Here is a 24,427-nt window from a genome sequence, read left to right as displayed (position 1 = left end):
AAACAAGCTAAAAAAGATTATGATTTTCTCATCCAATCATTGGATGATTTCATTGGTTTGCAGGTCGAAGCAGGATGATAACGAAACTCTTTTTCAGAAAAGGAGGAGCTGTTTGTTTTGATTTCCATTTGCCAATGAGAGAATTGGAAAATAAATGAGATTTAAGTATTAGAACTCTTGTATTAATCCCCCCACAACCCAATCTCCAAATAACCAACAAACATAAATAGTTTTATGAATGTCAGCGACTCTATTGGCCAGAGATGAGGATGAAGGACCTAAAAGACTCATTGCTGCAATTAGCTCATTTTTCAGATGACAATGATCTGATGATCATACATAAATTAACGAATACAAGAAAACGTTCGATCATGGTTGTGTATAACAGAACCGTGGGCAAAAGAAACAAGATCTGAGAGCACCAAGATTTTTTTCCAGATTGGAATCCGGTGAAAATCTGCTTTTTTTTCTTTGCGAACTCCTTGGCAGGAGTTGTTCAAACCGCTACCCATTTTAAAAAAGGCAAACTTGAATTGAGAGAGTCTGCAGATTGGTATCTGTGAATTCATCAGCAGCTGTGACATCAACTAGTAAATTGTGTGTTGTTCTGTTACTTCTCTCTCTCTCTCTATGTGTGTGGTTATTCTCTTGTGGCTTTAGATCTAAACCATACTCTACCCAAAACTACTCAACCATACTTCAATACCATGAAACATGTTGGGTATGGGTAACCATGACTTTATCTCTATGATTTGGTGTGTTGATTGTGTGAGTGTGTTTCACAATGCAATTGGATCTATCGAAAAATGATATTGGGTGGGGGGTTGATCAGATCGGTCAAGTCATTTACCTTGCCATGACAGAACCTATTGACAGAACGGTTCCATATCAATCAATTCGGGGTGAAACCCATTCCTTTGCATCGTGTGTCTGTAGATTAGAAACGGGGAGAAGGCTTTGGTGATTTCAATAAAAGGGCAACGCTTACACTATGACCGAGTGGGGGTATGGGCAAGACAATCTTTAAAATTAATGTGGATGTAAAAACTTATTGGCTGGAATGCGACAATCTCCAAGGGTCGAGCTACATCAATCTACAAAGATTGCATGCTCGATGTAGCTCGTGATCAACTTAAGACATTGTATCTTCTCGGTATGAACTATGCCCATAGTTTGTGATTCATGGGTGTTATTTTTAACTTTTCAAACTGTTAAGCAACAGCAGCATCAGGCAACCAGCCTGAATCACAACACATCCAACAACAACACCACAAGCACACACAATCAAACCTCCTCATCTGCCTCAAGCCTGAGGATGCCTCTCCTCCTCTGCTATGCTTTCTTTTCCAACACGTGAACAGAGAGGATAGACAAAGACAGTAAATTATAAATCTTCTGCCTTTCTCTCTCGAGTGACATCCTTTTAAATTAGTTAGTTGTTTGTTTCTTGTTGTACATAAAAAGTTAGTAAAGTTATATATATTTATATAAACACACGCAATAGACCTACCCTTTATATCTATCTATCTATCTATCTCTACCCTTTCATTGTACTGCTACTCACTTAGTAATATAATATTTTCAATAACAATAATATAATGTCTGCAAAAATATTCGGTGGTGCTACCGCCTTCTTCCTTTTGGGTTGTTGGGCACTTTTAATTGTTTCCTTTGCTGGTAAGTTTTAATATTAATATAAAATAAAAACTAAAACTAAAAACAACCTTTGTCGTCTGACTCTGAGTCAAAGATGATGGTGATGGTCATTCATTTTACTAATTCATCTTTTATTATTATTTATATTTATATTACTTGTACTATTTATTTATAGTTCCATGGTATGAAACCTATGAAAAAAAAACAGAAACAACCGTTTTATACAAGCTTGGAGGTGTAGAAGCTAAACATGATGGTGAAAAGACCTGGGTGAAGTTTAATAGTGCACAACCACTTACAAAGAGAACCATGGAGTCTGTCGTCGTATTTGCTATCTTGGCTTGGGTCTTTGTAACTGTTGCACTTGTCTTGGTCGTCATTAAAACACTCAACATTACTGTCAAATACATTAGTCCATTGATCATTGTCGATCTTGGTCTTGCCTTTACCTGCAACATTCTCTCATATCTTATCCTCGTTGGTTTACAATCTGCTCAATTAACTGTAAGCATAAAATATTACAACATACATATATACATATATTATATATGCGCATATACTAATCATTTCCATCATTTTTTAATTTGTTAGGATTGTTTTGCTACACCAGCAGGTCTTACTACAGCCGGTTTCGCTCAATGTAACCTTGATCATCCAGCCACTCTTGACGCCTTTTATTTTGAAAACAACTTGTGGAACAACCGTCCATACACTGCTTTCTACACGTCACTTGTATCCTCGTTCTTGCTTGTTTTCTCTACTGTCTGTGCCTACAGGTTGATCAAGCTCTCCAAATAAGAAGTTCAATTATTAAACAAACCATTAATAATAATAACAAACAATAATAATAATAATAATAATAATAATAAGAAAATCTGAACACATGTAATTAATAGATATATTTATATAGAACCAAACCCAACCAAATCCAATTAACCAATTAACCCAACCAAACCCCCATGTCAAACCAAAATAGTCGTCGTCGTCATCATCATTCATTCATCCAGCCATAATTAAACTTAAAATCAACAATGATTGTATTAATAATAAAACACAGTAAATTACTTTGAATTTAAAAGAGAAGTTAAAAAGATATATAAAGATAATTTAGATAATTTATAAGATCAATGACCGACACTTTCGGCAGTATTGTTAAAAATGATCATCACCTAAACCATCCCAACCATCGTCATGAATTCAGACCCTATCATTGATTTATTCGACCATCATGGATTCGTCATTGGAAAAATTCTAGGTCAACTCTACCGATAAGTTGAAGGAAATGAGAGGGAGAGTGAGCTCGTGGGCAGAAATAGAATATCCACCTCCTAGGATACCGTATTTTATGACTTACAACCATTTTCGACGACATGCTCATGATCCACAACCCATCCACGACAGCCATGCCTTAAATATCTGAATAAATCCAGTGTCGAATCGTCTCAAAGATTTTTAAGGTTTTATAAAACCAACAACAAACCTCCAACTTTTTTGTGAACTCCTATTAACAAAGACATACATATACATACAAATAGTTTGTTTATCTGTATACAACAACAACTACGTACATATTAGAGATAGAGAGAGAGAGAGAGAGAGAGAGAGGAGAGAGAGAGAGAGAGAGAGAGAAACACTATAAAGCGCAGCAGTGTTCTCCTTTAATCAATCCATCCATCTATAGAGAATATATATATAACAACAAGAGAGTGAGAGATGGATAATATAATTACAAGTGGTTGGTTAAAGAAATGGGGTTCAAGAGAACTTCAAGAAACAGAATTGAATGTATTGGAAAAGTCATGTTCAGGTTCTGGTTATCAATCTTCTCTACCTTCAGTTGAACGTGTAGGAACACTTAAACTACGTTGGTTTATATTACAATCAGACTTTTTAAATTATTATGATAAATTACCTGTATGTAAATAGATAGATAGATAGATAATGGATATATGTATTAATGTTGTTTGTTTGTTTGTTTGTTTGTTTGTTTGTTTGTTTGTAGAAAGATGTAAATGATACAAGTTGTTTAAAAGGACAAATATATTTAAAAGGATGTAAATTAAAACATGGTGGTATTATTACACCAATCTATCAACACTGGTCTATTGGAATGTCACCCAACACGCAAAAGAATTGGAAGAGTGTGATGGCTGGCGACTTGACAGACGCCATTTCATTGATCACACCCAATGCCGTCGAATACACACTGACCAGCTGCCACACGGTGCAAGAGGACTTTCTCAAGGACCTCGAAAACTGGGCGTATGCATTGTCGTATGCTATTCGTCTGGCCGACAAGGTCAAGGACGAGCCCATCCAGGGGTGGATGAACAAGCGTGGTGAAAAGGGTCACCAGTTTAGAAACACAAAGAGACGTTGGTTCCTGTTGCAAGGCAACAAGATCCGTTACTTTACGGCGATGCCTCGAAACAACAAGATTGTCAACTTGAAGGGTATCATTGACGTCACGCACATATCAGAGATATCAGACAAGATGTTGACCGAGATTCGCGGCCAGTCTATTACAGTCGTCTCGGACGGCGAGTGGAGTGGTGGAACGGTCGGCACTGGACCAGGTGGTGCCGACTGCTTTGGTTCCAATGGCGAGCCGACCATCTCTGACCGCGACGTGACCGAGGCTGGAGGAAACTCGATTGGCCCAGTGCAAGAGATCAAGACTGTCATTGGACTGGGACTGTTGATCGACAATGAAAAGGAATTTGTATTATTATTTGACTCTCAAGAGGACCGTGTCAAGTGGGTCACGGCCATCACCAACACGATAGAGAGAACTTTTACGACCACAAACGTGACCGTCACGACATCAAAGATTATCAACCAGCCAGACAAGCAGGTTCTCGTCTCTGGCTGGATGCGAAAGACCAAGGCAAACAAATGGTGGGACAAGCGATACTTTACGCTCACACCGACACGTCTCATATACTACAAGGAAGATCCCCCTCAAAAAACACTCGGCTCCATCTTTTTGCTAGTCTCTTCGTGCAGAGTCGTCAAACAAAAGAGTTTGGATGGTTTGGATTGGTGTTTTAGTATCGCCGACAGCAGAGGCATTGAATACTTTTTCAACACTGAAACTCAAGATCAAATGGAAAGATGGATTAAAGCAATTAAAACTGCTAGAAAGAAATTGATTCTAGCTTTATTAGAACAAGCTGGTAAAGTTACAATTCCAATTAATGTATGTATAAAAAAAAAAAAAGAAATAAAAAGTATTCAAGTTAAAAGAAAGAGAAAAGAATATTAATTAATATTTATTTTATATATATATTTAGCTTGGAAAAGATTGTGGATTGGTTACTATTACAACTAAAGAAACTATTAGAATTAATTCATTATCAAACAAAGTAAATATAAATCATAGATATAATAATAATAACAAAATCATTAATGATTTTCTATGTTTAATTTAGATTGCATATGAAATTCCAGTTATAAATACAAAAACAGTTTCTGTAGTTCAAGAAAACAAGGTTGAAATTATTTATACACCAACAGAAGGTGAAGTATCAGAAAACAGGGTAGAAATTACATCACATAATCCACACGGAGTATTACAATTATTTAAAGATTTATTCTCTGCTCAAGAGAATACAATCAATTAAAATCCATAGATAGATAGAGATAGATAGATAGATAGATAGAAATGAATGTTTAGAAGAATAATAATAATAATTAAGAAACAAAATATCGATATAGAAAAAACATACAACAAACAACAAACAAATTATATAATATAATAATAATATACTTTTTCCCAAAGAAATTTAGATTTACCATGGTTTTATAAATAATAAATACTTTTTGATATTTTTAAATTATTTACAATTGTTTTTTTTAATAGTTTATTATTAAATATTCTTTAATATAGCACTATTTTAAATTGGAATTGGGTTTGGATATTGTTCATCAGGTCTTGCATCTGGAGGTAGTTTCTTTGGTGGAATGGGAAATGGGTTTGGTGGATTGGGGTTTGGTGGAGGAGTTCCTGGATGAGGATGTGTTTCTCTTGGATCCATAGGTCTTGGATCTTTATAAATTGGTTTCTCTGGAGGTATTTGTTTGAATCCTTCTTCCTCTTCTGGTGATGGTGCAGCCACAATTACATCTTCACTTGGTTGTAATTTTTTATTGATATCTATATATTGGCCAAGTTTGGGTGAATCAATCCTGTTGCTATTGCTATTACTATTATTGTTGTTGTTGTTGGTTTGTTGTGGATTGATAATAGAGAAAATAACATTTCTATTTAATCCACCTATTGGTGGGATGATGGGATTGATGTTAAACTTGATGGAACCATTTCTATCCAATAAATATTGATTGCCTTTGTAACTATGTACTCTGTGAAATATAGGGAATTGTTTAATTACATCATGACTAGCTGTTGCTACACATGCCTTTGCTATCCCTCTATCAATTAAAAATGATGTCATTTCCAGCTGGAACAAACAAGTAATGAGAAAAATATCAAAAATAAAAGAAAGAATGACTTCTAATTGAGGATAGATAGATAGAGAGAGAGAGAGACAGAGAGAAAAAGACAGAGAGAGAGTACTAGGGAGAGAAACAATAAAGGAATGAACAATTGAAAATTAACACTAAAAAAAATACTTTTCCTACTTTTTGATTAGTCAACCAAAATGGAGGTGTGTGTGAGTGGGTAGGGTGGGGAAAAATAGAAGGTATGTGCCAATGTATAATATAATATAATACAAAGAAGAATAATATTATTTGTATGTTTGTAGTTCATTTTACCAAAAAAAAAAAAAAAAAAAAACTTTCTTTTTGTTTGTTTGTTTAGAGAAAAAAAAGGTTAAAGTTTGTTTGTTTGTTATTTTTTATTCTCATTGTCAAGTGAGGAGATTGAGGAGGTGGAAGCTGAATTTAAAACACCATTATAACTACCGGTACTAGAATGCTGAGATGTACTTGTATCCAAGTCTGAATCTTGACCAAATCCATCGTCATTGTCACCGTGGACATCCTCGGAGGATGCCCAGTGCATTGATCGCTGGACGGCACGTTGCCAACGTCTGAATAGTTTCTTTCTATTGTCCTTGTTCATGCGGCTTTCAAAGAGACGGGATGTCTTGCGGAGTGGGATGAGTTCTTCTTTGGTCTTCCAGAGACCGTGTCCGAGACCGGCAAGCATGCATGCACCGGCGGCAGTCATTTCGTGCTGGTCGGCACGGTCGATGGGACGTCCGACCATATCGGCCGAGAACTGCATGACAAAGTCGTTTTGACAGACACCACCATCGGCGACAATCTTGGAGATGGTCGTGTGGTTGTCCAACACGAGTCCGTCGATGATCTCTTTGGCGCGGTACCCAAGCGCTTCGAGGAGTGCTCGAACGACGTGCTCGCGCTTTGTCGACGGCGTCATGCCAATGAGCAGGCCACGGGCAGTCGGATCGTTTTGTGGCGGTGCCAAGCCGGTAAAGGCGGGCACAAAAACAACGCCTTGGGAGTGTGGAACCGACGAGGCGAGGCCAGATGTCTGAGCTACATGTTCAAACATACCAAACTGGCACGCCCAGTCGACTGCAGTTCCCGCAGCCATACCCTTTCCCTCCATGAGATAGGCAATGTCGTCTTTGATCTTCCATCCAATCAGCGGATACATACCGGTACGCGAAGCACGTGCCTGACGACCCGTGTTGATATCTACAAAGCAGCCTGTGCCGATGGTCACCTTGGTGTCGCCTGTTTTGAAGCAACACTGTCCAAACATGGCTGACTGCTGGTCGCCTGCCATGGCGGTGATGGGGATGGCGCGGCCAAAGAGCTCGGGCAGCGTGTCGCCATAGTGGAAGGCAGTGTCGCATACCTTGGGCATGATGTGCTGTGGTATGTTGAAGAGGTATTGGATGACGCTGTTAAACTTCATCTCGTAGGGGTCGTACAAACTGGTCGTACTAATGTTACTATAGTCTGTACAATGCGCCTTGCCACCCGTCAGGTTCCACAACAGCCACGTGTCAATCGTGCCAAACAACATATTCTTTTCTTTGGCAGCGACACGTGCCTCTTCTATATTCTCGAGCACCCAAGCCAATCGGGCACTAGTATGTGCAGTTGAAAAATCCAAGTTGGACGCGGCCAGATACCTCGGCTTGCCCGTCACAAAGTGCACCAACTTGGTGGCACCGTGTATTCCCTTGATTGCTATACTCTCGTTGGCACGCTTGCACAGTCCACCCGCACGTGTATCCTGCCACGTAATAAAGTTGTGAATTGGTGCACCCGTGTCCTTGCGCCACGTCAAAAAGGTGCTACGCTGGTTGCTAATGCCCAAACATCTGATATTCGATACACCATAGGGTGACTGTGAAATGACTTGTTTAATGACCCATTTGCAGCACTCCCACATGAGAATAGGGTCTTGTTCTATATACCCTGGACGATTCTGATCGATAATGAGTGGTATATTCTCTATGCTCTTTGCTATGATATTGAGTTGTTTGTCAAATATAATGGCTCGAATATTGGTCGTCCCTACATCTATAGACAATATATAATCTTCTTCTGTTGTTGCCGATGAAGCTTTACTACCACTATTATTGATAGGTGTTGTAGAGGTTGACGTTGAACTAGAAGATGATCCATCTCCATTATTATTATTATAGACATCTTGTTGGTGACTACCAACATTATTCATATTATTTATATTTGGTTCCATTTTCTAAAACAATGTATTATATCTATCTATGTGTGTGTTTGAACAACGAATGTGGCAAGTTTGGTAGAGATTGTATACAATATCTTTGTCGTTGTTGACTATGAAGGAGGAAGAGGTAGATATACACTAAATATTCTTCTTCTTCTTCAAATCTTCATATGATTTATTATTATTATTCGGTTCTATTGTTGTTATTATTATTAGTAGGGGTAGTGGTATGAGTAGGAGAGGTGTGTAGTAGTATTGGTATAAGGGGGAATAAATAATAAATATATATAATATTGGTAATTAAATAAAAGAGAGAGATAATATAGTATACAAATAAAAAAAAAACAAAAAGATATAAATAAAGTTTATGCTGCAGCTACTTTTAAAATGAAAGTTGAATGAGAAAGGTTGTTTGTTGAAAAGCAGCAATACTGCTTCATAAAGTTGAATCTGAAGGGATTTAGGGGGATTGGTTTGAGTCAAAATTTATGACAAAGCAAAAACGGTCAGTTTTAATTTTTTTTCACTTTTTATTGTGAGACAGCACTTCAATTGTTGGTGTGAGGGTCGATTCATAAAAAGTACTACTTAGTTCTCTTTTCATCATCAACATCAGTAGCAGCAGTTAATTAAAACACTCTAGAGAAACTATAGCAATCATGTTGAGACAATCATCTAGACTATTGATCAAGGGAAATATCTCTGCCAATCAATTATTGCTCAAGAATAACCCAGCATTGTTGACATTTGCTGCTCGTTACTTTTCAAATGATGTCAGCACTGCCATCAATAACAACAACAACAACAGCTCTACATACAAGCAAATCAACACCTTTTCCTCATTCACCTCTTTAAATACCACTTATTTCTCTGGTCAACAAAGATTATATTCTACTTCATGTATGTGTGGACAAATAATATCAAATAGTCAATGCGATACCTAATTTATGGGGCACAGATGAAACGAAACGACACATCATCAACATCATCAACATCACATGACAATGAAAGAACTAATTAAACAATATCTATACACCTTGTACTACACTACACTATATTTATATTTATATATAATAGACCCAAAACATATTCAAGTTGGTATGCCAGCTTTATCACCATCAATGGCTGAAGGTAACCTTGTAAAATGGAAAAAGAACGTTGGTGACAAGATTAGCGTTGGTGATATTATCGCTGAAGTTGAGACTGACAAGGCTACCATGGATTTTGAAATCACTGAATCTGGTTATTTGGCCAAGATCTTAAAGCCAGATGGTTCAAAGGGTATTGCCATCAATGATGTATGTTTGTGCAATGACAAAGATTACAAAGATTACAAACTTCAATATAAATATTAATGTATTATTGTTGTTGTTGTTGTTTGTTATTATATAGTTGATTGCTATCATTGTTTCAAAGAAGGAAGATGTTGCCAAGTTTGCCGATTACACTGAAACTGCTGCTGCTGCCCCACAAGAAGCTCCAAAGGCTGCCGCTGCTGCTCCACAAGAAGCACCAAAGGCTGCTGCCCCAAAGGCTGCTGCTCCAAAGTCAAACTGTAAGAGAGAGATATAGATAAAGATATCTATGAGGACAATATTGGATATTAACTTTTAACTATTTTCATTTTAGATCCAAAACATAACGTTGTTGGTTTACCAGCTTTATCACCATCAATGGAAACTGGTGGTTTAGCCAAATGGAGAAAGAATGTTGGTGACAAGATTACTGCCGGTGACATTATCGCCGAAGTCGAGACTGACAAGGCTACCATGGAATTTGAAATCACCGAGTCTGGTTATTTGGCCAAGATTTTGGTTCCAGCCGGTACCACTGGCGTTGACATTAACTCACCCATTTGTGTTATGGTAAACAAAAAGGAAGATGTTGAAAAGTTTGCTGACTTTACTGTTGATGGTGCTGCTGCTGGAGGTGCCGAAGCCCCAGCTGCCGTTGAATCTACTACTGCTGCCCCACAACAACAAGCTGCTCCACAACAATCATCATCATCGTCATCATCATCAACTGGTGGAAGAATATTCTCATCACCAGCTGCTAGATTCACTGCCAAGGAAAAGGGTCACAATATTGCCGATATTACAGGTACTGGACCAAATGGACGTGTCATCAAGGTTGATGTCCTCGAATTTGTTCCACAACAAAAGCAACAAGTTGTTTCAGAAGCTGCTGCTACTGCTGCTGCACCAAGACCAGCTGCTGCCGCTGCTGCTGCTGCCCCAGAGGCCGGTCTCTTTACCGATATTCCACACACTAATATCCGTCGTGTCACTGCTTCACGTTTGACTGAATCCAAGCAACAAATCCCACACTACTACCTCACCATGGAATGCAAGGTTGACCAACTCCTCAACGTCCGTACTCAACTCAACAACCAAGCCAACAACAAGTACAAGCTCTCTGTCAATGACTTTGTCATCAAGGCTGCAGCTGCTGCTCTCCGTGACTGTCCAACCGTCAACAGCACCTGGATGAAGGATGCCGTCCGTAGATTCCACAACATTGACATCAACGTTGCTGTCAACACTGACTTGGGTCTCTTTACCCCACTTATCAGAGACGCTGACAAGAAGGGTTTGGCCTCTGTTGCCAACCAAGTCAAGGAACTCGCTGAAAAGGCCAAGATTGGTAAATTGCAACCACAAGACTTTGCCTCTGGTACCTTTACCATCTCTAACCTCGGTATGTTTGGAATCAAGAACTTCTCTGCCGTCATCAACCCACCACAAGCTGCTATCCTCGCCGTAGGTACCACCGAAAAGAGAATCGTTGCCGCTGGTGAAGACAAATACACCTCTGAAACCGTTCTCACCGTTACCCTCAGCTGTGATCACCGTGTCATTGATGGAGCCGTCGGTGCTGAATGGTTACAAAAGTTCAAGGACTACATTGAAAATCCATTAAAACTTTTACTCTAAAAAAAACAAATCAAAAAAGAAATAAATAAATAATATTGTTTTTTTAAAAAAAATAATAATAATAATTATATGTTTATGAATTTATTTTGATTTATTAATTTATTTCTTGGTTACAACCTTTTTCTTATTATTATTCTTTGGTTGAGTTGGTTTTTTGTTATACTTATTTTTACCAGAAGTTTTAGTCTTTTGTTGTAATGATTGTTGTTTCTCTTGTTGTATCTTTTTAATCTTGGCCTCGTGACTGTTGATCTTTGGGGTATTATCTCTTTTTTGTTTCTTTACTATTTTTTGGGGTGTTAATTCCTCTAATTCGTTGGATGATGAAGTTGATTCTCCTTCTTGGTCTTCTGATCCGCTTTCTACTTCCTCCTCTTCGTCATCTTCATAGTCTTGTTCATCTTCTTGGTCGTTTTCTTGTTCTTGAGCCTTTTTAGTTTTAATTTCATTTGAGATCTTTTTGAATTTGGCGACATAGAAACCATCCATGTTGTGAGTGTGTGGGTAGTAACGCTTGGTCAATGCGACGGATGGATGGAAACGGTGGTGACGGTAGGCAGTGAAACCTTGGACACCAAACTCGACACCAGTGTCGAGGAGGATGACGTCACGATTTCTGAGGGCATAGTCGACGACACCTTCGTTTTCTTCGACGGTGAGCGAACAGGTCGAGTAGACAATGATACCGCCGGTTGGCGACTTGGCGTCGACCGAGTCGATGGCGTGGAGAATCAACTCTTTTTGCATATTTACACAGAGATCAACGTCACGCTGGCTCTTGGACAGCTTGATTTGTTGGTCCTTGGCAATGACACCCAAACCAACGCAGGGAGCGTCGACCAAACAACGATCGAAACCACCCATGGTCTTGGGGTACTCGCGACCGTCGAGGTTCGAGACGATGGTGTTTTTAACGCCGAGACGGTGGATGTTGGCGACGAGCGAACGCATACGCTCCTCGTTGATGTCGTTGGCGACGAGGGTGCCGGTGTTCTTCATGAGCGCGGCGACATAGGTGGTCTTGCCACCCGGCGATGCGCACAAATCGAGGATACGTTCTCCGGGTTGTGGCTCGAGTGCGACGACGGGCAAGAACGAGGAGGCCGACTGCTGGATGTAGTGGCCGGCGAGGTACTCGGGCGTGGCACCAATCGCGACCTGGGTGTCGTAGATGGTGAGACCGACGGGCGACCATTTGATGGGCTCGAGATGGACACCACGTCCACCGAGAGCGTCAGCCAAGTCTTTTCTACGGGCCTTGAGAGTGTTGGTACGGATGGTAAGAGGACGTTGGGTTTCGTTGGCCTCCAAGAACTCCAAGCATTCAGACACTCTGAACAACTTTAAAAAGACTTCAATCAAAAATGTATTGTATCCAAAGTAGGTGGCGAGATCGTCACGGAGACGAGTCATGTAGTCTTCACGCGACATTCCCTTCTTACGTTCCTTGGAAAAGTTATCCAAAGTATTGATAATGTCTTTGATACGTTGGTAGACCTCTTGCAAGTCGACTCCCAATACTTGTTCCTCTTCAATCTTTTCTCCACTTGGTAATACATTATCTTCATCTGATTCCTCTTCAGATTCGTCTTCTTCTTGTTCCGATGATGTTTCGTCTCTTTGTTCTCTATCAATTGCCATTTGATTTTGAATATCTATGGTATTGTCTTCTTCGATTTGCTTTCTCTTTTTGGCAGCATTGATACTCTTTTTTTCAAAAGCTGTCAACTTTTCTTCTTCCTCTTCTGACTCATCGTCTCCATCCTTATCACGCTTTGATGGTTTCAACCATCCCTTATTACTATCAGAGAATGCCTTTGTATTTGAATTTAACTTTTCATCATCACTATCTTCAAATAATCTAGAAAAATAAAAGTATAAGTATAAGTATATGATATATCTAAATAAACTCTAACTACATACTGATTCTTTTCTGTAGTTTCATCCTCCTCATCAGATGGAATATCTTCTTCAGCTGAAACAAATTCTTCGTCATCTTCTTCAGATTCTGATTCCTCTTGTTGTACGACGGCAACCTTTTTCTTTGGTTGTTCTATATTTGATTTCTTTGAAGCAGCAATGACAGGCTTCTTGGTAGCAACAACTGCAGTTGCCTTGGCTGCTGGTTTAGCACCAGCTGAACCAACCAACTTTCTAGCACCAGCAGATGCTGAAGCTGTAGATGGAGCCTTCTTTGCTAAAAACTTTTTATCAATACCCATGATGAATATATATATAAATATAAAGAAGAAGTAGAAGATTGATATATAGTAATTACTAAACAAAAAGTAATAACAACAACAAACGACTAAAACTACTACTTTCACTCTCTAATAAATTTGAGGACACCCATTTTAAAAATCGAAAAAAAGGCAACAAATAATAAAAAACGTCAAAACGAACGAGTCGAATCATTACGAACTTCCTAATAATATTGAGGAGAGCGACAGACCGATCGGTGATTATATATATTTTAAAATTAAAAAGTATTGGTATTTTAATTTAAAAAAAAAAGAAGAAAGAAGAAGACATAAAAGAAAGAGAAAGAGAGAAAGTTTATCATAATAAATAAGGTTTGTTTGATTTGTTGGTTTATTTACAAATAATATTTCTAGTTGTGTGTTGGGATGATTGGTGGTTGGTTTGTTGAAATGCCTCTAACCATATATATATATTAATCAGGATATGTCTATCTACAAGTTATGATTAATTATAATGATTGTTGTTGTCGTTGTTGATTTACCATATTACATATATGTACAAAAAAAAGGATTATTATTTTACTTTTGTCTGATGATTATCATTATATATTCTAATCATATGAAACAAAGTCTATTATTATTAAATTTATTCATGGCATGGCAAACCATCGACAGGACAATTCTTTGAGGCATTTGCTAACCAATTAGAAATACAGTTGGTGTGGAAGATATGTTTACACTTTGGAAGGATGGTAAGGGTTTCGTTGAGTTCAAACTCACCAAGACATACGACACATTGTGGGTATTGACAGTCGGCGGTGAATCGAATCGTTGGGAGACTGTAGACGAGATCGAGAGGACAGGTCTTTGGCTTGACAGTTGCATCCAACATCAAGAGTAATTCGTAGTCTTCTGGTGTAATCTCTCGGTTGAGGATATCGTTGATTTGTGTCTGTGACAATCCAGTATTACTGTTTCTAGTGCGCATTTCGCGGTCATAGTCTGCAGTGGACAAAGACATTGCTCTACGAAGGTCAGTCTCGTAGGATTGGCTACTATTGTTGGTTGATTGACGAGAGGCGGGTGTCAAAGCTACTTGTTTGTTTTGTTGTTGTTGAAGTGGAGTGTATGAAGCAATGACTGATAACTTCATAGCAACCTTTGTACTATCCCATGCAGACTGGTGAGAACGGTGGATTCTTTCTTTTTTATTCTTACGAGATGATCTAAGTAACCGTCCATTTCCAATAAGTTTACTCTCTAATTTAATACCATACACTTTTTTTGCTTCATACTCTTCTGCATAATCCAACCATCGATAAAATTCTTCATTCTCTTCTTCCTCTTGTTCAAGTGTAATTTGTTTATATTCTTCCAATTCTCTTTCAATTCTTCTTCTTTCTTGATATTTACTATCACTTTCTTCTTCAATAACAACTACCAACTTTTCTTGTTGTTGTTGAATATTGTCAATATGAACAAATTCATCAATCAAGTTGGAAATATCAATTTTAGTTTCATTATTATTATTAATGATTATATTATTATTATTGTTATTATTATTTGGATCGTATTTATATTTAGAGGTATTATCACTATCACTATCACTATTATTATTATTATTTTTTTCTATCATTGAATTTGTAAATTGAGGTAGATCTATATTTTTCTGTCCAAAATTAATATGTATTAAATTATTATTATTCTTTTTCTTCTTTGTCTTTGTTTTGTTATTATTATTATTGTTATTGTTATTGGATGGTGTTGTTGTTGGAACTTGTTGTTGTTGTTGTTGTTTGGCATGTTTAATATATTTTGGAAGGAAATATTCAGAGATTCCAAATTCAAATGTATATCTCGAGTAATCATCCTGTCCAATGAAGGAAAGGAGATGGTTTGTTGATGAGTCTACCAAAGTAGTTGGATTGTTGTTGCTAATGTTGTTAACCTTTGTTGCCATTTCAATCTATATAGCTATAGCTAGTTGAAAATAAATTAAAGCCATCAAACACAGGTGCTCAATTTATCTAGAGGATACTCTCTTACTGAAAATTGGAGAACTACTCAAGAAATTCTTACTTTTACTCCAGTAGACAAAAATGGTGTGTTGGGAATTTCAAAAGAAATGGGTTGTTTGTGAAGGGTGAACGATCAACTGAGTTTGAATCACTTTGCACCTTCATTTTGCCGATGAGGTTCATGATCACGATCATAATCTTTCAAATAATAACTCGATCATCATCTTCATCCCCAATCATCTTTTACCGAATGAGAGAGATAAATCTAAAAATAAATAATAATAATTAAAAATCATATGATCAATAAAAAACTTCGAAAAGATACAAACAATCAAATAAATAGTAATAATAACACTACATCGTAGAGATGTTTATGATTTATCTCTGTCAAAGTTTGTGTGTAAATATGTTGTATTTACAATGCATTGTAAAAAAAAGTATGTAATTTTTTGTTTTGAAAAAATCCCAGTCGACAAGATATTTTCATCAATTTTTTTTTGAGCACGAACGAGACGCTCACCGAGAGCTCTCTTAGCCTCTCCCTCCCAAAGTCAAGAAGCCTTTTCCTTTTTTTTTTTATTATTTTTTTTTAGAGCTCAAATTCAACAAGAGGTTTTTGTTTGTTCGAATCAATTCGCGCACATAGTAGTACTAGTAGTAGTGTTTGATTTCATCACAGTAGCCAGCCAGCAGATTATAATCTATTAAAATTAAACTTTTCTCGACCAACTTTAGTTATCAACAACAACAGTCTGGTTCATCTACCCAAAAGGTTTAATTCTTATAATTATCAATTTTCAACAACTCCATATACTCTCTCCTCCCAACAACAACAACCCCCTCCCCAACCAAACATATATATAATATACATTAAAAAATGGTATTAATTCAAACTTCATACACCTCAAAGACTGTTGAAATCGCAGCACCAGCCGACAAGGTCATTCAATTTATTTTGGATGTACCAACCACCGCCAAGCTCTACCCATTCGTCGACAAGGTCGAATCCGTCGGAGCCAACACCTTCAAGTGGACCATGCAAGAGCGTAACGTCGGCAGCATCAAGATGAAGGCCTTCCACACTGCCAAGTACATCAAGAGTGCCACCGGAGTCTCATGGGAGAACGTCGTCGGCCAAGGCAACATGAGCAGCTATGGCAAGTTTGTCATCACCGCTCAAGGCAACAAGACCCACGTCTCTGTCCAAGCCAACATCGAGACTGACATTGAAATCCCCAAGTTGTTGGTTGGTTTTGCCCGTGCTATGGGTGAACGTGAAATGGCCCAAACCTGGGACGCCTACGTCGCCTCGATCAAAAAGACCGTTGAAACTGGTAAGGTCACCGTCGTTGCCCCAGTCGAAGACACTGCCGTCCTCGACAAGAAGGACTTTGAAAAGGTCCGTATGGGTGGTGAAGAGATCCGTGTCGAAAAGTACAACACCATGGTCTCTGACTACTATGACTCTGTCACTGACACCTACCAAGAGGGTTGGGGTCAACACTTCCACTTTGCTCCATTCAAAAACAACACTGAAACCCTCGAGGAAGCCGTCGTCCGTCTCGAACACGATGTTGCCGATGCTGCCCGTATCACCAAGGACTCGTACGTCTTGGACGTTGGTTGTGGTGTCGGTGGTCCAACCCTCGAAATCGCCCAATACACTGGCTGCCGTATCGTCGGTCTCAACATCAACAAGAAGCAAGTCGAGATCTGCCGTGACCGTGCCAAAAAGTTGGGTCTCGCTGACCGTGCCGCCTTCACCCACGGTGACGCCATGAAGATGCCATACGCCGACAACACCTTTGACGTTGTCACCTTTTTCGAGTCCACCTGTCACATGCCAGACAAGCAAGCCTTTGTCAAGGAATGTTTCCGTGTGCTCAAGCCAGGAGGTCGTCTCTCTGGTACCGACTGGTTCCAATGCGAGAAGCCAACCGAAAAGGATATGATCCAATTCATCGAACCAATCTGTGCTCATCACTCTTGCCCACATTTGACCTCTGTCCACGCCTACCGTCGTGACATGGAAAACGCTGGTTTCAACGTACACATTGCCATGGATCTTACCCAAGCCGGTGACATCCTCCGTAACTGGGAGATCCTCGACGGCAAGTCCATCACCACCTTCAAGTCTCTTCCAAAGGGTTCAGTCGATCCACTCATTGAAATGATGATTTCCGGTGCTATTGCCCTCTCTGAAGGTGCTAGAGCTGGTGCTTTTGTCATTGGTCGTTTCCTTGCTTCAAAGGATTTCCCAAGAGCTAAACTCTAAACTCTAAACCAAAAACAAAACAAACAACATATCATTCATATTAATATAGTTCACAAATAATAAAACCCTTGTATTAAAATTAATTCAAAAATATATCTATATAAATATTTATTTATTTGTTTATTTTTAATCTTGTAAAAATACTTGACAAGCAATGATTAAGACCAGCCAAAACTTGTCCTCTAGCTATTGATTGATTGATATTTATCTTTATATTTATATATTATATTATATTTTAATTATTTATTTATTTAATTTTTAATAATCTTGTAATTGACAAGCAGGACGATTAAGAACAGCAAAACTTTGCTTTGGTAAAGTGTAAGTGGTAGCATTGATCTTCATGGTAAATGATACATCGTTGTTCATGGTGGCATTAAAGTTGGCCCAAATTGGGGAACCTGCTGGATAGCTTGCCCATTGACCAGCAAATGTTACGTTGGAATAGGAAGAACTTGGATTAACACTTCTCATGACTTGTACCAACTTTCCAGCATAGGTATATGAACCTGCAAATGTACCATCACCATTTGATGTAATATTAAATGTAATAGTATTACATGATGGAGTACTACCAATATTGTAAATCCATTCTCCTTCAAGTGGTGCTATAAAAATAAAATATAGGTAAAATATATTAGGGTTAAATCAGAACTTTGTGTGTGGACAAAAAAAGTCATATGCAGATAAGATACCTACCAGAATATGCTAATGCCAAAGAGGCAATTATAACAACTAATAGAGCAATAGTTTTATACATTCTATTTATTGATTTTTATATATATGATGATGAATAGAAGGAAGAATAAACAAATAAATAAAATAAAAGATTGATAGAGAAGAAAACGACAAGACGATAATAAACTAAACAAAAGAGACAACACTTGAATAATAATATAAAATGTAACTTAAAATTATTTAAAATTTTATTCGCCCCATGGTTTGTTTGCATCATCATGAAACCCAGTTACACTGATCTTTGTAATATCAGACACCACGGTTTCAAAGTCGTTACGATATCTGATCTTTCAAAGCTCATTTCGTTACTATTTCGAGGTGTTTTAAGAAAATATCGTAATGATATTTACAAAAAACAGCGTGTTTAAGATAATTTGATGTCATCGACTATGCGGTCGTGTGGGAAAACTGGTACCCATGGGTTACAACAACTTCAAGATACTTTAAGATTGTTTCAAAAGAGTTCACTGACCTTGGTTGATTCAAAGGTCGAGTTTTTAACATTAAAATTTTTATTCATTTTATATAATTTTGTTCAAGCCCTCCTGGTCTTTGTTTCATTCAATTATATCTATTTTCTCGTCGACTAGTTATTCAGTTATTCATTTCATTCATTTCCTCTATATACTTTTCTCTATCTCTTTAGAATGAAATTTGTAGCCCTTTTTATCGCCATTATGTTGGCATTCCAATTCGCCTCTGCTGGTATGTTGTACAACATTTCTTTTCTTTTTTTTCTTTTTCCAAAACTAACCTATTTATTCCTGAAATTATTAGGTAATGCATTTGGAGGACAATGGCAATTATTTTCACAACAATATGGATGTGCACAACTCAAGGTTGAAGCTACTCCTGGAAGTACTGCTGGAAACTGGATATTTTTCAATCCAACTACACCCAGCCAAATATATTTAAATATCGTCGTTGTTGACTCTCAAACCTGGAAAGGTTCAGTCCAAGGTTACGTAGATAATTCTCCAACCGGGATTTGGTATGCAGCTAACGGCACCATAGACAATTACTACTCTATAAGTGGTGCTTCAGCACCAGATCAAGGTCAAGGATGGGATGGTTATGAATTCCAAATGGTTTTACTTTCCCCATGTTCCTAAAGAATTAATATAAATAAACTATTAAATAATAATTATCAAAAAAAAATATATTATTATTTTGTTATGTTTTACAATTGTAAAAGAATGACCACTATATGGGGAATATTAAATTGGTTTTATATATATATGAAAGGTTAAAATTATTTTTGTTGTGTTGGTTTTTGTTTTTTTTGTTTCTTTTTTTTTTTTTTGGTTTGTTGTTATGCTTTGGGGTTCTCTCTCTCTTATTCATTTAATCGACTGAAAGTGGTGATTGTTGACGTTCAGGATAATTATCTCTATTATTTTCAATAGTTTCTTCGTCATCCTTGAATCTCTTTCTGTCTCTTGATTGACCTCCATCATCTTCGTCTTCAGTGTCACTGTTGGTGTTTCCACCACGACGTCTTGGTGAATTGGATCTAGAGTTGTTTGGTGGAGATGCAGATCCTTCTCTAGAGTCAGAGTGGGATCTCTTTGGTTTGGAGGATGGAGATGGTGATCTTGCTCTTCCTCTACCTACTCTATCGTCATTGCCATCTTCCTTGTCCATTTTGGTATCACCACCATCCTTGTCAGAGGAAGAAGAGTCCTTCTTTCTATCACCTCTATCTCTATCTCTTCTTCTACGTCTATCTCTTGATCTACTTCTATCTCTTTTACTAAAAAAAAAAAAAGGAAAATAATAATAATAATAATATTAGTAACCCAATTAAATTAAAGTTAATGATTTTTAAACGGATTGGTGAAAGATTGAAAAAAGAATGGATTGTTTGTTTGTTTGCTGTTGTTGTTGTTTTAAAGTGATGGTGATTAAAAAGGTGAAGGTGAAGGTGAAGGTGTGTTATCTTTAAAGATATTTACAATCATTATGATCATTTAAAGTTTTTTTAACGTAATATAAAGAGGTTTGGTGGTCGGGGGTTAGTTGGTATAGTAGTAATGGAATGGAATGGGTATACCAAATATGGTGGTGGCAATAGATATGGTGGTGGTGACAGCCCTATCGTCGGGCACTACATATGTGTGTGATGATCGATCACTATCTATGTATGTAGTATTGGTGGTAAAAGTGATGATGGTAATGGAATGGTATATGGTAATGAGAGTATCCGTAGGTAGGTGGTATACTAATATGATGGTGAGAGTAGGTAGGTAGGTGGGAACACAAGAGAGAGTGTGGAATACTATTGTCCCGAGAATCGATCGAAATGGACACGACAGACACGACACACTGCAATCAAGGTTGTATTTTTTTTTGTATTGTGATTTCATACCGGTCACTTCTTATGGCAAATTCTACGGTTAATTTATTGCCATCAGACTAAAATTGATTGATGGAAATAATTGAAAATTAAATAAAACATTAGTTATAAAGAGTAAATTCTCTCTCTCCCCTCTCTCTCTCTATCTTTATCTCCAAATTTACATACGGCTACATCTTTTCCATGCAAAGCTTCCATAGCTTTAGTTGATTGCTCAATATTATCAAATTCTACAAAACAAAAGTTCTTTCTCATATCAATCTTTTGTGAAATATAAGAATTAGTTACAATGTCTTTCAGATCAGATGATTAATATCTATCTATCTATCTATCTTATACATACTCTATTAATTCTGCCAAATGGTTTACACCAAGTTTCAATTAAACTTTGATTAGTCTTTGAACCAAAGTTGACGAGGAAGAGAGATGTACTTGGTTTCATGGCACCATTTTGTTTGGTCGAGGTTGTAGAAGCGGTAGATCTGTCTCTATCACCTCCTCTATCTCTGTCTCTGTCTCTATCTCTACCACCTCTGTCTCTGTCTCTGTCTCTATCTCTGCCACCTCTATCTCTGTCACCTCTACCATCTCTATCTCTGGTGCTACCACCTCTTCCTTCACTCTTGGAGTACTGTACAGTAAGAGACTTGTTTCTATAGATAGTTCTATGAATACCAGCAATCAATCGATCACATGTTGAATAATTACTTTTAATGATTACAAATGCATATCCAGATTTAACATCTAAAAAAATAATAATAAGAATTGATGTAGTTTTAAACATTAATAATCTAATCTTATAAGATACATATATCTATCTTTTGAATTGAACTTTGAATTCATTTGATATATACCTATTTTATCAACAGAACTTCTTCCACAATATGGTGAACATAGATTGACGACTTCAGCAACACCAATATCAAGTGGTAGATTACCAATAAATAATGTGTGTTCTTCATTTTCATTATAACGATCATCTCTATCTCTATCGCCCCCTCTATCACTTCTATCACTTCTATCACTTCTGTCTCTATCACCTCCTCCTCCTCTATCACTTCTACCTCTGTCTCTGTCACTTCCTCTATCACTTCTATCTCTGTCTCTATTGTCTCTATTATCTCTGTTGTCTCTGTTGTCTCTATTATCTCTATTGTCTCTGTCACCTGTTCTTGGAGCATCCTTTACATCTTTATCTCTTCTATCTCTATTGTCTCTATCACCTCCACTTCTATTATTGTCTCTGGTGTCTCTATTATTGTCTCTATCACCTCCACTTCTATTATTGTCTCTATTATTGCTATCACCACCTCTATTATTGTCTCTATCACCTCCACTTCTGTTATTGTCTCTATTATTTTCTCTGTTATTGTTGTCTCTATCTTGAGGTGGTTGTTGTTGAGAAGTAGATGATGAAGAGTTGAAATCTCTTCTGTCTCCTCCTCCTCTCTCATCTCTTGACGAGTCTCTATCTTCCTTGACGTCCATCTCTTCAAAGATTAATTAATAAAGATTGATTTTGTTTAGTTTTTTGAAACTACACACTCCAAGAAAAGGTTGTGGTTTTTTTTAGATGCTTTTTTTTTAATTTTTTTTTTCCTCAAGATCAAAACAGTGGATAATTATTAATAATGATGGTATATCATCAAATCATGATTATATATTTAATTTTTTAATTTTTTATTTACTCGTCAAGTAAGTGATTAATCTTTGTTTTGGTTGGTTGGTTGGTTGGGATGATGTTACATGTGATATTATTTTTTGGTTACGATTAATAAAGAGTATTCCTTATTAAACAAAATTTAAAACTTGGTTTTTTTGTGCCATTCTTATTTGTTATTATTATTATTTGTTATTTTTTCTGGTTGGTTGTTATTTACTTATTTAATTATTATTATTATTATTTTGATAATGGTTCTAATATAGCTGTAAAAAAAATGGATGGAAGAGGGAGATTGATGATTTACTATTTAATTGCAAAGAAAAAAAAGTTAGTTGTTGGGTGGGGTGGTGAGAGAGGATAGGGAGACTACTAATAAATTATTTATATTTTCAAAAGTATTTAATCAGTTGGGATGGCTTGGATTTGTTTCAACAAGAAATTCTTTTCATCGTTGAATTGGTCCTCTTCCTTGTCGGTGTGGAACTGCGATAAAAATATGATGAGTTTGTCCTTGTTCTTTGTTAAAATCTCCAAAATGGGTTTGGTCTTGTTTGGATTGGCAACAAATACTTTGAATACGTGGAAAGCCTCGTATTGTATACTTTTGCTCTTGTCTCTTAACAATATCATCATCAACTTTAAATTGGCAGCTGAACTAATATATTTGGTCATAATATTAAAATTGGAACGGTCTAATAATAATTCACCAAGAAGCTAGAAAAATAAATAAATAAAAGTAATTAGTTTAGATCCATCCATCCATCTTTCTATCTATATTTCTATCTATCTATTTCATACCTTGATCGATTGTCTTCTTGTAACATAATTTGAAGAATTGAGAAGGGTAGTGTATTTTTCAAATACAAGATCATAATTTTTCTCTAAAAACTCTGCACTGAGACCCTTGTGTTTGGTGAGTAACTCTTTAAAGGTGGCAAAAGTGTCAGAGGCAACATCAAAGTTGGATACTTCAACATAATTAAAAAACTCCCAAAAGTTTTGGCTATGTAATAATTCCTTGGCAAGATTCTCATGTTTAATACATTCTCTCAACATTGTTCCACAATTTAATGCTATATCTTGTTGTTCATATCTAAAAGAGAGTAGATAAAAAAAATTGAATAAGTAACCAAGAGGTGATGGATGATGAATGGATTGATATCAATATACAAACCCTTTAACTAGTAAAACCAAAATATCAGTATTCTTTGAAATATGTTCAACTAGAATAGAACGAGAATTAACCTTTAATCTCAAGAGGTTATTAAATATTTGTGCAAAATCCTTCTTTGCTTCAAACTCTAGCTTTGAGAGATCCCTTATAAGCATATGCAAAGCATCGGTTGCACACAATTCGTTAGCCAATTGACCACCCAACTCTTGATTTGGTTCATGTTCTCCATCACCATAAAGTATCTTTTTCATCTCTAACAAGTTCTTTGATATTTCTTCCAATGCCTAAAAATATATATATATATATATATATATATATATAATTAAATATAAATAGAATGAATGAATGAATAAATAATCATGTTCATCATCCATGTATACACATGGCAAAAGAAGAAAAAGAAGAAGAAGAAAGAGGATATAAATAACTTTTTTTGTCGTCAAAGTTATTTCTTCTTCTTTCTTTTTTCTTTTTGTAGTTTGTCTCTCTCTTTTTTGATCAGAGAGAACTCTGACAGTAAGACGATAATACCTTTTCAGAGGTTTTAGAATTGGGACCTGATTTCTCGATGGATACTAGAGACTCTTTGGTAGACTTTGCCAAATCGGCAGGTGTCTTTTGTTTCTTATTAAAAAAGATATTCATTTTCTCTTTCTTTCTCTATCTGTCTCTGTTCTATAAATATATATATATCTTTGAGTAGTCTCGTGTTGATTAGAATA

At 36.8% G+C, this 24,427-nt stretch overlaps 12 protein-coding genes across 12 annotated transcripts; 5 read left to right on the top strand and 7 right to left on the bottom strand.

Annotated features, from left to right (window-relative positions):
• Nucleotides 1–1,598: 1,598 nt before the first annotated feature.
• Nucleotides 1,599–5,279, top strand: DFA_05324 (uncharacterized protein; the record flags this gene model as incomplete). Its single annotated transcript, XM_004360986.1, has 7 exons — nt 1,599–1,677; nt 1,832–2,160; nt 2,248–2,432; nt 3,390–3,570; nt 3,659–4,855; nt 4,950–5,021; nt 5,088–5,279. 7 exons carry the CDS (start codon nt 1,599–1,601, stop codon nt 5,277–5,279), a joined length of 2,235 nt encoding a protein of 744 aa, XP_004361043.1.
• A 273-nt stretch (nt 5,280–5,552) lies between these two features.
• Nucleotides 5,553–6,110, bottom strand: DFA_05323 (uncharacterized protein; the record flags this gene model as incomplete). The annotated part of the gene is made up of 1 exon (XM_004360985.1): nt 5,553–6,110. One exon carries the CDS (start codon nt 6,108–6,110, stop codon nt 5,553–5,555), a length of 558 nt encoding a protein of 185 aa, XP_004361042.1.
• A 398-nt stretch (nt 6,111–6,508) lies between these two features.
• DFA_05322 (uncharacterized protein) lies at nt 6,509–8,359 on the bottom strand (the record flags this gene model as incomplete). The annotated part of the gene is made up of 2 exons (XM_004360984.1): nt 6,509–7,742; nt 8,076–8,359. 2 exons carry the CDS (start codon nt 8,357–8,359, stop codon nt 6,509–6,511), a joined length of 1,518 nt encoding a protein of 505 aa, XP_004361041.1.
• Nucleotides 8,360–9,006: 647 nt separating this feature from the next.
• On the top strand, nt 9,007–11,280 carry pdhC (dihydrolipoamide acetyltransferase; the record flags this gene model as incomplete). Its single annotated transcript, XM_004360983.1, has 4 exons — nt 9,007–9,247; nt 9,425–9,645; nt 9,740–9,902; nt 9,977–11,280. The coding sequence occupies 4 exons, from the start codon at nt 9,007–9,009 to the stop codon at nt 11,278–11,280; spliced, it is 1,929 nt and encodes a 642-aa protein (XP_004361040.1).
• A 99-nt stretch (nt 11,281–11,379) lies between these two features.
• On the bottom strand, nt 11,380–13,633 carry nol1 (NOL1/NOP2/Sun family protein; the record flags this gene model as incomplete). The annotated part of the gene is made up of 3 exons (XM_004360982.1): nt 11,380–13,141; nt 13,204–13,557; nt 13,608–13,633. The coding sequence occupies 3 exons, from the start codon at nt 13,631–13,633 to the stop codon at nt 11,380–11,382; spliced, it is 2,142 nt and encodes a 713-aa protein (XP_004361039.1).
• Nucleotides 13,634–14,127: 494 nt separating this feature from the next.
• Nucleotides 14,128–15,441, bottom strand: DFA_05319 (RING zinc finger-containing protein; the record flags this gene model as incomplete). The annotated part of the gene is made up of 1 exon (XM_004360981.1): nt 14,128–15,441. One exon carries the CDS (start codon nt 15,439–15,441, stop codon nt 14,128–14,130), a length of 1,314 nt encoding a protein of 437 aa, XP_004361038.1.
• Nucleotides 15,442–16,376: 935 nt separating this feature from the next.
• Nucleotides 16,377–17,774, top strand: DFA_05318 (Sterol 24-C-methyltransferase; the record flags this gene model as incomplete). Its single annotated transcript, XM_004360980.1, has 1 exon — nt 16,377–17,774. One exon carries the CDS (start codon nt 16,377–16,379, stop codon nt 17,772–17,774), a length of 1,398 nt encoding a protein of 465 aa, XP_004361037.1.
• Nucleotides 17,775–18,032: 258 nt separating this feature from the next.
• Nucleotides 18,033–18,534, bottom strand: DFA_05317 (uncharacterized protein; the record flags this gene model as incomplete). The annotated part of the gene is made up of 2 exons (XM_004360979.1): nt 18,033–18,382; nt 18,474–18,534. 2 exons carry the CDS (start codon nt 18,532–18,534, stop codon nt 18,033–18,035), a joined length of 411 nt encoding a protein of 136 aa, XP_004361036.1.
• A 196-nt stretch (nt 18,535–18,730) lies between these two features.
• DFA_05316 (uncharacterized protein) lies at nt 18,731–18,880 on the top strand (the record flags this gene model as incomplete). Its single annotated transcript, XM_004360978.1, has 1 exon — nt 18,731–18,880. One exon carries the CDS (start codon nt 18,731–18,733, stop codon nt 18,878–18,880), a length of 150 nt encoding a protein of 49 aa, XP_004361035.1.
• Nucleotides 18,881–19,159: 279 nt separating this feature from the next.
• DFA_05315 (uncharacterized protein) lies at nt 19,160–19,624 on the top strand (the record flags this gene model as incomplete). Its single annotated transcript, XM_004360977.1, has 2 exons — nt 19,160–19,217; nt 19,290–19,624. The coding sequence occupies 2 exons, from the start codon at nt 19,160–19,162 to the stop codon at nt 19,622–19,624; spliced, it is 393 nt and encodes a 130-aa protein (XP_004361034.1).
• Nucleotides 19,625–19,856: 232 nt separating this feature from the next.
• On the bottom strand, nt 19,857–22,356 carry DFA_05314 (uncharacterized protein; the record flags this gene model as incomplete). The annotated part of the gene is made up of 5 exons (XM_004360976.1): nt 19,857–20,265; nt 20,881–20,927; nt 21,037–21,129; nt 21,212–21,612; nt 21,723–22,356. 5 exons carry the CDS (start codon nt 22,354–22,356, stop codon nt 19,857–19,859), a joined length of 1,584 nt encoding a protein of 527 aa, XP_004361033.1.
• Nucleotides 22,357–22,930: 574 nt separating this feature from the next.
• DFA_05313 (Mo25-like family protein) lies at nt 22,931–24,350 on the bottom strand (the record flags this gene model as incomplete). The annotated part of the gene is made up of 4 exons (XM_004360975.1): nt 22,931–23,245; nt 23,330–23,624; nt 23,706–23,989; nt 24,237–24,350. The coding sequence occupies 4 exons, from the start codon at nt 24,348–24,350 to the stop codon at nt 22,931–22,933; spliced, it is 1,008 nt and encodes a 335-aa protein (XP_004361032.1).
• Nucleotides 24,351–24,427: the final 77 nt, after the last annotated feature.

The sequence above is a fragment of the Cavenderia fasciculata genome, assembly GCF_000203815.1.
Source record: "Cavenderia fasciculata unplaced genomic scaffold Scf_Dfasci-G-o-80e12.f1-5, whole genome shotgun sequence".
NCBI classification, from domain to species: domain Eukaryota; phylum Evosea; class Eumycetozoa; order Acytosteliales; family Cavenderiaceae; genus Cavenderia; species Cavenderia fasciculata.
Note: the sequence above shows the minus strand (reverse complement) of the source record. Positions and strands in the feature narration are given on the sequence as shown.